Source organism: Symphalangus syndactylus, chromosome 23 (genome assembly GCF_028878055.3).
Source record: "Symphalangus syndactylus isolate Jambi chromosome 23, NHGRI_mSymSyn1-v2.1_pri, whole genome shotgun sequence".
In the NCBI taxonomy this organism is placed as follows: domain Eukaryota; kingdom Metazoa; phylum Chordata; class Mammalia; order Primates; family Hylobatidae; genus Symphalangus; species Symphalangus syndactylus.
The window spans coordinates 62,886,715-62,902,297 of record NC_072445.2 but is presented as its reverse complement, the minus strand read 5'-3'; the positions used below and the strand labels follow the sequence as shown (position 1 = coordinate 62,902,297).

Here is a 15,583-nt window from a genome sequence, read left to right as displayed (position 1 = left end):
TAAAGGCATTTTTCACTGTACTTTTATTGCTGATAAAACTGCACATCACTTACATAATGAAAGACTGTATGTTTATGACATGAAGAAAGCGAGAAAAAAATACAATTCTCCTAAAAATACAGCACTCCTAAAAAAAAATGCAGCATTCCTAACCATTATGGAACTCATAGGCTTTTCTTACATTTTGGTATTTTTATTCAGCTATATAACTTACATTTATTTACTCCTAAATATCTTTGTCCATAGATGGTATGCACCCATCCACATAAAACTGTTTAGAGTGGGGAAAACATGTTATCACAGTGACACCTGCTGGTGTTCAGCTATAAATTTTATATTCTAAGTGAAGGACAGATTTTTTGGTGTCAAAATTTTTCTTAATAAAATTTAATATTAATGTTTCCCACTTAAACAACTTGCATAATTGTTAAAACCAAATCTCTGTAATACACAACTGACCACCTAAGATTTTTATTTTGTCACAATTATCTTACTGTAATTTTATTAACCATTTTCTTTAGAAAGACACTTTCCCAACAAAGCAGCTTAAGTATTCAGATGACATGAAGTTTTTTAAAAAGTGAATTAACTTGTGGCTTTCTTTTCAAATTCTCTATAAATTCTATTTTAAGGGAAACTATTACATTAAATCAACATTTACAGAATATTTTCTCTGAATGATAAATGTTAGCAATATAAACAATTTCACAGAAGTCAAAAATCAGGTCTATGTAGAGAAAATTTTAAGAACACAGATAACCTTGTACACTGACTTCTATTATGGTAAAACTTCACACTCATAAATGGTGATAATATTTGCAATGGAGGCTAACTTTTAATGCCTGCCAGGTCTCAACCAAACTTTTCTTTTTTAAAGTTAAAAGGGGAAAACAATTGCTCCAAGGAATGATGGAATGCACATGCCCTCACTCATCTTAAGTTTTAAAAAAATACAGTACTGACCACATTGGCTGCAGAGTGGACCTGCTGGCCACAGGGGACTGATGCAAAGGGCTGCATCTTGTGTACACTCTCTCCTCTCTTGCTATCAGTAAATGCTGCACCACTTGAGCCTGGTGTTGTCTGCTCTAAACGTCCTTGAATCATGCACTGGCCTCTTCCCAGGGTGGCACTTTCTATCTTAATCCTATCTACATTCATGTTATATTCTTTTTCTTTTTTCCTATTTTTTTGTGGAGACAAAGTCTCACCATGTTGCCCAGGCTGGTCTTGAATTCCTGGCCTCAAGTGATCCTCCTGCCCCAGCCTCCCAAAGTGTTGGGATTACAGGTGTGAGCCACTGTGCTTGGCTCTTTTTTTAAATTGATAAATAATTGTATATATTTATTAGGTACAATGTGATGGGTTGATATATGCATACATTGTGGAATGATCCAATCAGGCTAATTAACATATCTATCATCTCATATTTTATCCTATGGCAAAGCCTGACCACACAGCGAATGACAAAATAATAGTAAATACCTTTAATGATTCAGAGTCTTTTAGAGCAGAATTTCACATATTGACTTATTAATGTTTGTAGTACATCAGACTATCATTTTAGAAAGCGATGTAATGATAAAGAAAAATTTTTGGATCTATCTGTCCTATGGATTTTCATGATTTCACTTATGGAATTTTTAAAAAACCATGAAATATTATTTAGTCTATCTGATGTGTTGTTGCTAGCTCAACATCAGGTGGGCAAAACACTATATTCCTTGTATTTCTGCGCTGTTTTGCTCTTCCTCTAAAAGAATATAATGGGTATTTCTTGGTTATAATGATGAAATAAGATTAAACTACATATAAGGCACTTAAAAAGTGGGCTCTAAGTTATGTGATACAAATATGAGTATTGTATTTACTTACCTTAAATTAATTTGGACTATTTCTTCAGAGATAATTTGAAGCTTGAGTTTTTGTGAGGATCAAATGTTAGTGTACTGCTCTTGAAGTGTATCACATCTGAAAATCCAAGTTTGTTTTCTCTTGCTTATGGAACATAAATAGGAAAATACCAGAGGAAATACTGTTTTGCTATTGTTGCCAGCCCAGTCACAAGAAAGCATTATTTGTAGCAGTTAAGATTCAAAAATGAGCAGAGGGCTGGGCACGGTGGTTCATGCCTATAATCCCAGCACTTTGGGAGGCCAAGGTGGGTGATCACCTTGAGATCAGATGTTCAAGACCAGCCTGGCGTTTAAGAAAGAACCAAACGACTCTTCTGAAAATAAAAAAATATAATAACTATAACATGGCAAAACCTCATCTCTACTAAAAATACAAAAATTAGCTGGGTGTGGTGGCAGGCACTTGTAATCCCAGCTACTTGGGAGGCTGAGGCAAGAGAATCGCTTGAACCCAGGAGGCGCAGGTTGCAGTGAGCCAAGGTTGCGCCATTGCACTCCAGCCTGGGCAACAAGAGCGAAACTCCACCTCAAAAAAAAAAAAAAAGAAAAAAGAAAAAGAGCAGAATGAGGAAGGGCAGGCAGTAGGTGATATGCTATGACTGATTTCCATTCTCCATTCATTGTATGACCTTGATTTGCATCAAGTCAATAAAATATTAACATTTTATTGGGGTTGAAAACTATGAAATAATTAGAAAACCTTTCTGAAAGACTAAGAACAAGCTACTAGAAAATACATCGTCTGTAATGGAAGCTTCAAATATTTTGACTGAATTAATGTTTAAAATATTTTTCTGGTATTTTTCATCCTGACAGAGAGACTTACAGCCCCAAATGGCAAAAAATAAATAAACAAATAAATGAAAATAAAAAGCCTCCAGGGTACAATTTCAGGAAAGGCAGACATTATGCTAAATTCCAAAGCAATAAAACCCGCTACCTTTTCATTTGCAATGGCAACCAGAAAACCCACTACCTCTAGACACATGCACAGTAGGAAACTGTTCAGACAGTACCTGGAAATGTTCAGATAGAAAGTTTATGTATTATAAAAGCAAAGAAGAGAATTCACTATGTATCTTGGAGGCATCTTTGACTCCTCCAGATTTTCATGGCACTTTGGGTTTAATAGCACAGATCAAGCCCCCTCTATCTACATGCCCATAATAGTAGCCTGAGACATTTTCACAAACCACAATAATGTCCTAAAGATTAAAAATTCCAAAATCAAGTATTCAGGTAAGAGTTACGCAGGTTTAGAACACTACTGAACTCTTATTTGCCTATATTAGCTCATAAACAGTAAAAGATCAATCCAATAGAAGCAATAGAGAATCACATTAGTTTATGGATAATAGGAAATAATCTAACATAAAAGATTTAGTGTAATATTAAAAAAGGAAAAAAGTATCGTTTACACTAGAATACGGGCATGTTCTTTTTTGGAGAATATAATAAAATCACCATATACTTGTCTAACATGCCATTTCTGTACAGAGAAATCTGTCTGGCCACTGAACACCAGAAATGCTAGAAAAAAATTTAAACTTTATTTTACTTTATTTTTTTTGAGATGGAGTCTCGCTCTGTCGCCCAGGCTGGAGTGCAGTGGCGCAATCTCGGCTCACTGCAAGCTCCGCCTCCTGGGTTCAAACCATTCTCCTGCCTCAGCCTCTCCGAGTAGCTGGGACTACAGGCGCCCGCCACCACGCCCGGCTAATTTTTTGTATTTTTGGTAGAGACAGGGTTTCACCGTGGTCTCGATCTCCTGACCTCGTGATCCACCCGCCTCGGCCTCCCAAAGTGCTGGGATTACAAGCGTGAGCCACCGCGCCCAGCCTTAAACTTTATTATTCTTGACTGAATTTATGGCAAATTAGTGAAAACAACTGAAGGCAGCTCAGGAGACTGGGACATTCTATAGGATAACTGAGCTCTGGATAACTGCCCTAAAGGCAACCCCATCCCTGCAGCCCTAGGAAGGCTCCAGTTGTTAGGAGCCATACCTGCGTGAGGGACAGGAATCAAAGTGAGGGACTTTCTCAGTCTTCTCCACCTGCCGTAACAAAATACCACAGGCTTGGTGGCTTCAATAAAAATTAATTTTCTTAAAGATGTGCTGGCAAGAAGTCTAAGGCCAAGGTCCTGAAAAATGTGGTTCCTATGAGGCCCCTCTTCCTGGCTTGCAGATGGCTGCCTTCCTGCTGTGATCTCAGGACTTTTCCTCTAGGTGCAGGAAGAGAGCTCTGGGGTCTCTCTTCCATGCCCTATGACCTCATTTAACCTTAATTACCTCCTTACAGGCCCTGTCTCCAAATACAGTCACAATGGGGTTACAGCTTTACTCGATGAATTCAGGGGAGACAAAATTCAGTCCATAACAGGGACTGAGCTGGATGAGCAGGAGGACTTGTAAAGACTCAGAGGACACTGTCCTCAGGAATGAACTAGGAAAACACCTAAATTGACCCTTCTTCATTACTCAAGAAGAGATATAAAGGAAGAAAAACGTCTCCTCTGGGAATGCCTCAACGAAGCCAACAGTCAAGGTGTTTAGGGCTGAAATCCACATTTTGTGAGTGTGTATACACACACATGTGTGCGTGCAAAAGCTTAAGGAGTAGAAAAGGGAGAGACAGGGAATCCAGGATGAAAACTGATTTTGAAGTGGTCTGTGGTTTGTAGTGTCACAACAAACAAATTGGTGCTACAGGGAAAAAAAAATCTTCTCTGTAGGACTATATTTGAAATTAAAAAAAAAAAATCTCCCAAAAGAAAGTTCAGAGGAATGCAAACTTAAAATAAAAAATGACTGATCACATTAGGAAACTAGTCGCCATAAACTTGTTTCAGCAAAAACAACAAGCAACAAACTATAAATTCAGATCCGCAAAAAATATTGATATTACCACGTACAGAATGTAAAATAAGTACTTTTAATATGTTTAAATAAAAGAAAAAGAGGGAATAATGGAATCGTCCCAGACAACCCAGGAAAGTTTAAGAAAGAACCAAACAACTCTTCTGAAAATAAAAAAATATAATAACTATAATTAACAACTTAATAGATGGGTAAAATAGGTTAGAGATAGAGTGGAGACAGCATTAATAAAATAGATTTAAAGAAATTATCCAGAATTCAACACCTAGAGACAGAGAGATGGGAAATATGAAACAGGGATTAAGAGAGATGGAGAGGACAGTGAGATTATAAAACAGAAGTCTAATTTTATTTCCTGAAGGAGAGAATAGAGAGAATGAGGGAGATACAATATTCAAAGAGACAGTAGCTGAGAATTTTTCAGAATTTATGAAAAGTACCAATTCTCAGATTCAGGAATCTCAATCAATCCCAAAAGGACAATGAAAAGAAATATACAGCTAAACATACTGTAGTATGGCCACATTTGACTGTAGAGCACCAAAGATAAAGATCTTAAATATGACCTGAGAAAGAAGGCAGATTAGCTACAATCTGATCAGTATCAGACTGACAACTGTCATTCCAGAAGCAGCAATGGAAGCAAGAAGACAGCAGAATATTATTAAATACTGAGAAAACAGCTGTCAACCTATAATCATATACCTAGCTAACTTTCAAGGACAATAAAACAGTAAACTTCTAGGGAAATCTACCTAAACACTAACTATACGAAATAACTACTTTTGTAGTAAAACCAAGATAGAGCTAGAATTCTAGACAACAATTTGTAAGTTGAAGAGATAAATCAGACTTTGTACAAAAATCTCTAATGTATAGGAAGAGAGTAAAGATGTTAACTTTAGATTCTGTTAACTATGCAAGCTAAATTTCCCACTAAGCACTTCATTAAAAGTTAATTTTTACATATAAATAAAATACATACCAAAATGACTTGGAAACTGTCACTTTCAGTTTAACTCTGAAAGCAGTAGAAGAAAAGTAGATGGAAAAACGAAACAAAACAAAATCAAGTTGAAAGAAGTCAAGAAACAGAAAAGGTGGGACAAAAAGCACAAAATAAGATGATATAAATAAATCTTAACATATCAGCAATTTTGACAAATGTAAATGGATTGAACTCTTTAGTTGACAAATGATCAGAAAGAAAGAAAAACATCCAGTCACACAGTTTTTTTTTAAGACAGAGTCTCACTCTGTCACCCAGGCTGGAGTGCAGTGGCGCAATCTTGGCTCACTGCAACCTCTGCTTCCTGGGCTCAAGTGATTCTCTTGCCTCAGCCTCCTGAGTAGCTGGGACTACAGGTGCACGCCACTACGCCCAGCTAATTTTTGTATTTTTAGTAGAGACAGGATTTCACCATGTTGGCCAGGATGGTCTCCGTGATCTGCCCGCCTCGCCCTCCCAAAGTGCTGGGACTACAGGTGTGAGCTACCGTCCCCGGCCCCAGTCACACAGTTTTTAAAGGGCATATCTAAAACATAACAGCAAGGTTTAACAGAAGGATAAAAAAAAGATATATCCTACAAATCTAGCTAGCTGGCATAATCTATATAAATATAATATATATTTTATGTATTTTTTATATTTATGTATATATTTATAATTATTTATTTATAACAAGACTTCAAAATATATAAAAATCTATAAAACTAAAATTGACAGAATTACAGGGAGAAATTGGTAAGTTCACTAGAATAGAAAATTTCAACACATCTCAGAGTCAGAGAGATCAAGTAGAAGACAAAAGAACAGTAAAATGGAAAAAATCTGAACTACAAAATTAACAACTTTGGTCTAATGGACATCCAACAACTAAAAAACAAGCATATTTTTCAAGCAATCATGAAACATTTACAAAAACCGGTTATAATCTAGGTCATAAAGCGAATCTCAACAAATATTAACAGATCAGTCTTACATGTACTTATTTTCTGTCCACAATTCAAATGCAATTAAAACAGGAATCAGTAAACACAGAATTTAAAAATATACACGCTAGGAAATGGGAAAAAAAGCCTCATACATATGTTAGTCCAGAAAGAAGTCATAATTAAAAATTAAAAATACATAGAACTTAAAAACAAATCTTTCTATGGTGCTTTAAGATTATAAAACATTATTTCATTTATCATTACAATAATCCTATGAGCTACATAGACCCCATAGTATCTCTGCTCAACAGCATAAACACAGCAGAAATGTTACAAACTGGCGAGGCACAGTGGCTCATGCCTGTAATCCCAGCACTTTGGGAGGCTGAAGTGGGCAGATCTCTTGAGGTCAAGAGTTCGAGACCAGACTGGCCAACATGGTGAAACCCCTTCTCTACTAAAAATACAAAAATTAGCTGGGCATGGTGGTACATGCCTGTAATATCAGCTACTCAGGAGGCTGAGGAACAAGAATTGCTTGAACCCAGGAGGCAAAGTTTGCAGTGAGCCGAGATCACGCCACTGCACTCCAGCCTGGGTGACACAGTGAGATGCTGTCTCAAAAAAAAAAAAAAAAAAAAGGAAAGAAATGTTACAAATTATGTAGTTATTAAAATTTTTTTACATATAAATAAAATACATATCAAAAGTGATTTGGCAACTGGGAAACAGAAGCAAAAGTGTTCACCACTAAAAATATCAAAAGGAAGGTAAATAAACCAACTCTTATAGAAGCTATGTTGAATAGTTAAACATGTTACAAGGAAACAATTGAGTATCTTAACGTCTAAAGCTCAAAAAGCCCATCAATTCATTTTGGTTTAGGAAGTCCCTTAGGCATTTATGGAATAATATACAAACTTATAAGGTAAAGTATTTATTATTCACATGAGATGAACACAAACTATCAGAAATCTCTGCTACACAAGTTGGGTAGCCACAGTTAAGAATATATTCCCTTCACACACACAATCTTAATTTCTTGGTTACAGCATTTGTTCAATGATGTGTTGGCAATTAATCGCATTCCAAAAAGTGTCTACAGTACAAAGGGAATTTTCATTTAAGGCTCCCCTCCCTTTTCATGTGTGGGATATTTTTGGAAGTATTTTTTTTTCCATCCACTGAATTAAGAAAATTCCAACATGCCTTGGTGTCAGCAAGTACGCTTTTTAGTCCAGGTACCAGCAAATGATTGATGAGCCTGTCAAGCCTACAGTAGCGGATAGAGAAAGTTGGCAGAAGTTCAGTGTTATTGAAAAAAATCTCAAATACTTATTTCATCTCCTCTATTAACTTTAATCACATTTTCAACATGCAGCCAAGAATGAAGCTTTGACAGTAAGCCATACATTTACACAGGCAGGCATTGTCAATTTTCTGCAGTCACCACACTGAGATAACACAAGAGAGCTGGGTATTTTCTTTCTTGTGCCTTTCTTTACTAAAGAGCAATAAAAAATATGTGAGAGATTTATCCATACTTCAAATTCGTTTACCATAAATCTCTTGAAATTATTGCATTTACTTTTGCTTGGTTTATGGCAAATAAAAAATCAACTTAGTTCTTCAGTTAGATTTTTTTTTTTTTTTTTGAGATGGAGTCTCACTCTGTCACCCAAGCTGGAGTGCAGTGGTGCCATCTCAGCTCACCGCAACCTGCGCCTCCTGAGTTCAGGTGATTCTCGTGCCTCAGACTCCTGAGTAGCTGAGATTACAAGCGTGCACCACCATGCCGAGCTAATTTTTGTATTTTTAGTAGAGACGGGGTTTCACCATGTTGGCCACGCTAGGCTTGAACTCCTGATCTCAAATGATCCGCCTGCCTCGGCCTCCCAAAATGTTGAGATTACAGGTGTGAGCCTGTACCTGCACCCAGCCTCAAATTAGACTGTTAAATGCAGGTTTTTAAAGATCACAGTGATGACAGAACTTGTACATGTTTCATCATAATATACCTGCTTATGAGAACAGACATTAACACTAAAAAGGATTTACATTTAACATGGACCATTTGCTATGTGGGCAAACACTTCTGGTTCATTCAAAGCCAGGAACTTTATATGGTTCCAGAGGGACTCCCTGGCAGATTTTGTTGATTACTCATTAAACAGTCGAAACATGTATAGACATTATTTATCTTATAAAGCTTACCCACAGCAAAACAGACACGAAAATGAGGTAAATACTATGGGCAAGATTATAGTTCTTGGAAAAACTAAATGTCAAAATATATTTTTGGTAAGCTTTTCCTTCTAAGCATGCTTTAAAAGCTGAAAATAGTAAGTGCTGGAAGGCCACAAAACTTAACACGTGTCTTCCCATCCACGGAAGCCCATGGCATTATGCTGCACGGTAAAATGTGCAACCCTTCCCAAGAGGCAGCTCAAACACCACCGTGGCCATCTTTGCCGCAGCAGAGACAATGTGTTCACTCTCACCTCTCTGAAATGTGATCTCTGCTCCAAGGACAGCTGTTTTTTTTTTTTTTTTTTTTTTTTTGTCTACATTACTCATGCAGTAACACTTTATACATCCTTCCAACAGCCAAGGCGGCTATGACAGGTAGCTTCTATACCTGCCCATTAAGCCACAATAATAAACTATTGTTAACCCTGTATAGAAATGAATGAAATTATCTTTCTAAGAAGTCTATACCTACAGTTCTCTGAGCTAATCAATGGAAAGGATGATCAATTCTGACTAACAAAGAGTATATTTATTCCATTTTCCTTCCTACTCCTCTTCATTCAAATAATCAAATGTAGGCACTTAAAGCTGGAAAGATGTGGCACCCTTCTTTAAACATCCAATCAGAATGCCAGTAGAAACTTCTTTCTTCTGATATAAGAGTGCCACTGAATATATTGCTAAGCTTGAAGCAGAGGCTAAACAGTCTGGCGGGGATATTTTTCAGGAGTGAGGTGAACATCTTCTCATGAGTTTGTGATTGTTGTGGTTCAAGTTCTTAAAAGGTTGAAAATTTCGCGAGGTCCTTCTCCATCTCAGCATATTGTTCTTTAAGCCTCTCCATGGCTTTTCGGTGCTCTTCATCCACTGCAGCCCTTTTATTGGGTTGCTCCTTCATGAAGCTGTCCCACTGGAGCATATGCTGTTTCTCACTAGCTACTAAGTGGTCACTATGAATCTGAGAAAAGAAAATTAGAAAGTCACATGACATTTTCCAGACAATTATTTCATAACGTTATCTCTTGATATTTGGTTACCGTAACAGTCAGCTGGTAAGTCACAAGGAAAAAGTTGTGCTATAATATCCAAAAAAAGATGACACATTAGAAACATCTAAGGCTTCTCTCATTACAATTAAACATGGATATTCTCATTTCTTAAATTTTAAAAGTGGGCTGGGCACGGTGGCTCATGCCTGTAATCCCAGCATTCTGGGAGGCCGAGGCGGGTGGATCACCTGAAGTAAGGAGTTTGAGACCAGCCTGGCCAACATGGCAAAACTCCGTCTCTACTAAAAACACAAAAATCAGCCGGGCGTGGTGGCACATGGCTGTAGTCTCAGCTACTTGGGAGGCTGAGGTGGAAGAATCACCTGAACCCGGAAGGCAGAGGTTGCAGTGAGCTGAGATGGCACCACTGCACTCTAGCCTGGGTGACAGTGAGACTCTGTCTCAAAAAAAAAAAAAATTTTTTTTAAAAGCGTCTAGTATCTTTACATGATAAAATCAAACACAGTCCAAGTATTTTTTCATATTTCTATTTCTCCTCAAATACCATTTCACTGCAGATATTTTAAAACCAATTTAAAAAAAAATATATGCTAAAAGAATCATTGCTATAAGAAATCAAAATGTCTGTCTTACATAAAATATTTTTAAGTGCATTAAAAAGAACCATAAATTATTAGTCACTAGAAGAGAACTCGAGAAATCTCTTCTGGGATGGGCACAGTGGCTCGCGCCTGTAATCCCAGCACTTTGGGAAGCTGAGGCGGGCAGATCACCCGAGGTCAGGAGTTCAAGACCAGTTTGGCCAACATGGCAGAACCTCATCTCTACTAAAAATATAAAAATTAGCTGGTGTGGTGGCATACACCCGTGATCCCAGGGCCTGTGATCCCAGCTACTCGGGAAACTGAGGTGGGAGAACGGCTTGAATCCAAGAGACAGAGGTTGCAGTGAGATGAGATCACACCATTGCATTCCAGCCTAGGTGACAGTGATACTCCACCTCAAAAAAAAAAAAAAAAAAAAGAAATCTCCTCTGGGTCAGTTCTAGTCCTTAAAGCAAATCAACATCTCAAATATCTGTGTCAAATGTCTCAGTTCTTGAGATGTTCCTTAATACTGCTATATAAGGATGAAAGGTTTCTTCGTTTTCTTTCTAGCACCACAGTAATACAGATAAAATGCTGTATAAATAAAAAAGGTACGAATTTAGTTTTCTCCCTCCTTCCAAAGTATAATTTCAGTGATTAACTTTGAATATGTACAACAAAAATCTAAATAGAGTATGAAAAAATAACTTTATATCCCTATTTCAACTCTTCTACATGTATGTCGTTAGCAGTTACATTTTGATACAGATTAGGTTCTATTAAACAAACAAAAACTGGGATATGCAAACTATAAAAACCTAGAAGGTCGAATTGCTTGAACGTGGGAGGCGGAGGTTGCAGTGAGCCAAGACCGCACCATTGCACTCCAGCCTGGGTAACAAAGCGAGACTCCGTCTCAAAAACAAACACACACACACACACACACACACACCCCTACAAAGCACCCGAAGTCATTGTTAATTCTGGCATATTAATTCCAGCACTTGAATGAAAAAGGGACACGCAGTGTACTCAGATGCTGGTTAACTCAGATGTCAGCCACCAGAAAAACAGCTACCAGGAAAAAGAAACCATCTTCAGGCTGTTTATCATGTTCTTGCTGTTCTATTTTCTCTCTCATTTGGGTCAGGATGACAAACAGGATGAAGGGCTGAATAAACCAATGTGCTCTAAGTACCCACGAAATACAAACTTCTGCTAGTTGTTTTGCATAGCTACTTCTAAAAGCCTCTCCTTTAAGATGATATTATTCTCATTTTACAGACAAAGAAATTAAGGTTTAAGGACACTTTTATCCTCCATGGTCACTCACCTAATAGCTTGGTTGTAGATGCAAATTTAGGTCTTTCTGACACCCAAACCTATGCCTTTTCTATCACAGAGTGCAAATCAGATCTTTCCAGAGGAAGTTTTACGTAGGTAGCTAAAAATCCCTTCCACAAGACAAACGCTTTTGTGAGAGCCTTTTTGCTAGGCTGATCTGAAGCTCCCCAGCACCAAGACTGTTCAACTTCAGACTCACATCAACTTCTTTCCAATTGAAAATTCTTGGTCAAACATTCTTCTAAAATGTTTGACTGTTCCTCTACAGTCAAACTTAGCTCTAAAATATGTCCCACAGACACCTGGGATCTGAACAGATATTACAGTGGTAGGGAAAGAGGATTAGGGAGGGGTTTATTCATCCAATAAATTTGTTAAACAGGTTAAACAAAATCCAGTGCATTACTGTTTAACTTTTCAGCCTTATAGATTATAACTCTCCAAAAGATGCATGAAGAGTTTATTAAACTCTTCTGATGGAACTTTTGCAAAAACTGTTACAGTCTAAGAGAAAAACCACACTCAGGCTAGAAAAAGAAAAAATGCAGATAAACTTCATCAAAATGATATTTAGCTTTAGTTGTGTTTTAATAAATACAGAGTATTAAACATGCATACTCAGATGTTATTTAATTTGTTCATTTCTTTGTAAATGAAAAGTCATCATTTGCTCAGCTGACCTTGTGATGTGGACCACAAGGCAACAGCCCGTGTTCCCCTTCCCAACCAGAATGCATTTTATCCAGTACAGCCCAATAAAGAAAAATGTAGCTTTGGCAGGCATACAAACTTCACTTCAAATTCTGGTCTACCTGTCGCTAGTTGCACGATGCTGAGCAACTTAAAGTTTCTTTAACTTTAAAATGAGGAAAATAAATACTCCACATCCATAAATAATATTTATAAAGACTAGACGTAGAACATGTCAAGATCCTAGCTTAGTGCCTGAGGAACTTAATAAAAGGTAAATATTATATAAATCACAAGCGAAGCATCTAGAAGGCAGACCACTCCACTTTTATCCCCCTGCCATTTCAGTTTTTGTTCTTTAATTTTAATAATTTAATTTACAATAGATTATAGTAATAATTCAAACAATATAGACAACTCAAGAGCAAGAGACTTTCCCCTCCATTCCTATATTCAACTTAATCCTTGATGTAACTATTATTAACCATCTGGCTACAAGAACAGTCTTTAAGATACTGCAATATATTCGTGAATAAGATACTGCCAAAGATCAGTATTTCTATTGTGTAGTTTCAGAATATTATGAATAAAGATAAACATATTCAAGTAGCCTTTTCACATCAGGCATATCGCTTATTGGCCTTGTAGACCGAGTGAAAATAAGCTAAAAGATGACAACTTCCAAATCCAAATAAAAATCTAGTTTTGCTTCCTCATCAAGAAGTTCTTACAGTCACTCCATGCTATCGTTTCTTAGTTTCCCACTTGTAATAGTAACTGCTAGGCATTCTTATATTCTTTTTTTTTTTTTTTTTTGAGATGGAGTTTCCTTCCTGTTGCCCAGGCTGGAGTGCAATGGCACAATCTTAGCTCACTGCAACCTCTGCCTCCCGGGTTCAAGCGATTCTCGTGCCTCAGCCCCCAAGTAGCTGGGATTACAGGCAACCATCACCACACCCGAATAATTTTTGTATTTTTAGTAGAGACAAGGTTTCACCACATTGGCCAGGTTGGTCTTGAACTCCTGACCTCAGGTGATCCGCTCACCTCCACCTTCCAAAGTGCTGGGATTACAGGCGTGAGCCACTGTGCCTGGCCCATTCTTACATTCTTTACAACAATTAGTAAAGAAAAAAAGGGGGGGGGAATCGCCTATACATTCATGTATTGACAATACTGCATGCAGTCTTTACATACAAATAAAACCCAGCTACCTGGAAATAACATTTATCTGAAACTTAGTTGAAAATGTGGTAAGACCTTTAAGTCATCCAAACGAAAAAGATACTACAAAGTCCATTTACAAATATTGCAGGGCTCACGAAAAGCTCTTCTGATTCCGAGCCTGTTTGACCTACATTACATACAATTCTAACCAGCTTAGTTAACTGGTTTCTAAGACTACACCCTATGAAAAAATCACAAGTTAGAAAATGAAAAGGCTGATAAATAAGGAAAGAATAACAGGCATCAGCCTTATAGCAAAAGAGGAGGCAGATACAAAAACTTAAAACACACAGTATCTGAGGGCAGTTGGCACAGAAACATAGCACAGTCTCTCTTTCTCATTCCCTAATGACATCACCATATTCACCATAATATAAAATCTGATATTCTCAATAATGCCTGATTCCTACAAAATTATTCTGTAACATTTAACAAATTTTTAAAAATGATAAAAGTATAGAATATCTTTTTAAAGATTTCCATCCAAAGTAATCAAAGTTCATGGTGACAGAAGACAAGAAGACCCTTCGAGACAGGGAGACCTACAACATCTCCATTAAGGAGATGCCCCTCAATATTGCTGACCTCGTCTGAGAGGCTGTCCTGCTACCTGGCCCCAGCTAGGGGCAGAGCCGCAGCAGGCGTGGGGGGATGACATGGACATCTTGTCACTTTTTTCTCTGAACAAATACCACTTTCTGAGGCAAAAGAAGTTAACTGTGAACATATCAGACACCCTTTTCTTTGGGGTAGGTTCTTGCCCTAGGGGTCATTTCTCCTCCCCCAAAACACTAATTCATTTTCCTAAGCTAGCTACCTCCAGATTCCAGAGGCTCTCCCCACTCCAGCTGAGTTTCTCTGGAAATCATTCAAGGGACTATGTCACTCAACTTCATTTGCTGGAACAAATCTGGAGGGAGAGCCCCTAAAACTCCTGAGTGAGGCTGCCCAGGGGATTGTCCCCATGTAGGGACAGCAGAGGAGAGAAAATGGTAGCCATTTTTACACTGACATTGTTTTGTATGATATTTATTGATTCAAGAAACATAAAATTCAGAATAAAATGACTTGGAAACTGCCCCTTAAAAATAAAGAAATTAGAAAAACAACAAAAAAAGTGGCTAAAGTTATAAGAGCATTGTGCTTAAGGAAGATAAAAACCTTGGCTTTTACACAGAATTATCATGCAAAGCAGCAATTCCACTTGGGCATATATCAAAAAAAATTAAAGGAAGTACTTGAACAGCTATTTGTACATCCATGTTTACAGCAATGTTATGCATGATATAGCCAAAGGTGGGAGAACCTAAACATCCACAGACAGATGAACAGATAAACAGAATGCAGTCTACACATACAATGGAATATTATTCAGCCTTAAAAAAGAAGAAAATTCTGACACATGCTACAGCATGGACGAATCTCGACGACATTACACGAAAGAAACAGGCCAGTCACAAAAGAGACAAACATTGTATGAGTCTACTTACACAATGAACCTAGAGCAGTGAAATTCATAGAGCTAGAAAGTAGAATGGTGGTTTCCAGGGGTGGAGAGAAAGGGGAATGAGGAGTTACTGTTTACCGGGTACAGAGTTTCACTTTTGCAACATGAACGAGTTCTGTGGGCCGGGTGCGGTGGCGCACGCCTGTAATTCCAGCACTTTGGGAAGCTGAGGTGGATCGCCTGAGGTCAGGAGTTTGAGGCCAGCCTGGCCAACGTGGCGAAACCCCGTCTTTACT

At 37.7% G+C, this 15,583-nt stretch overlaps 1 protein-coding gene across 3 annotated transcripts in view; it reads right to left on the bottom strand.

Moving 5' to 3' along the window:
- Positions 1-15,583, bottom strand: part of BLOC1S5 (biogenesis of lysosomal organelles complex 1 subunit 5) — a 60,219-nt gene continuing 44,636 nt past the window's right edge. For all 3 annotated transcript variants that reach the window (XM_055264077.2, XM_055264079.2, XM_063632945.1), the window contains one exon: positions 1-9,940. In XM_055264077.2, coding sequence (XP_055120052.1) covers positions 9,761-9,940 — 180 coding nt within the window. In that variant the 3' untranslated portion in view covers positions 1-9,760. The remainder of the gene's footprint in view (positions 9,941-15,583) is intronic.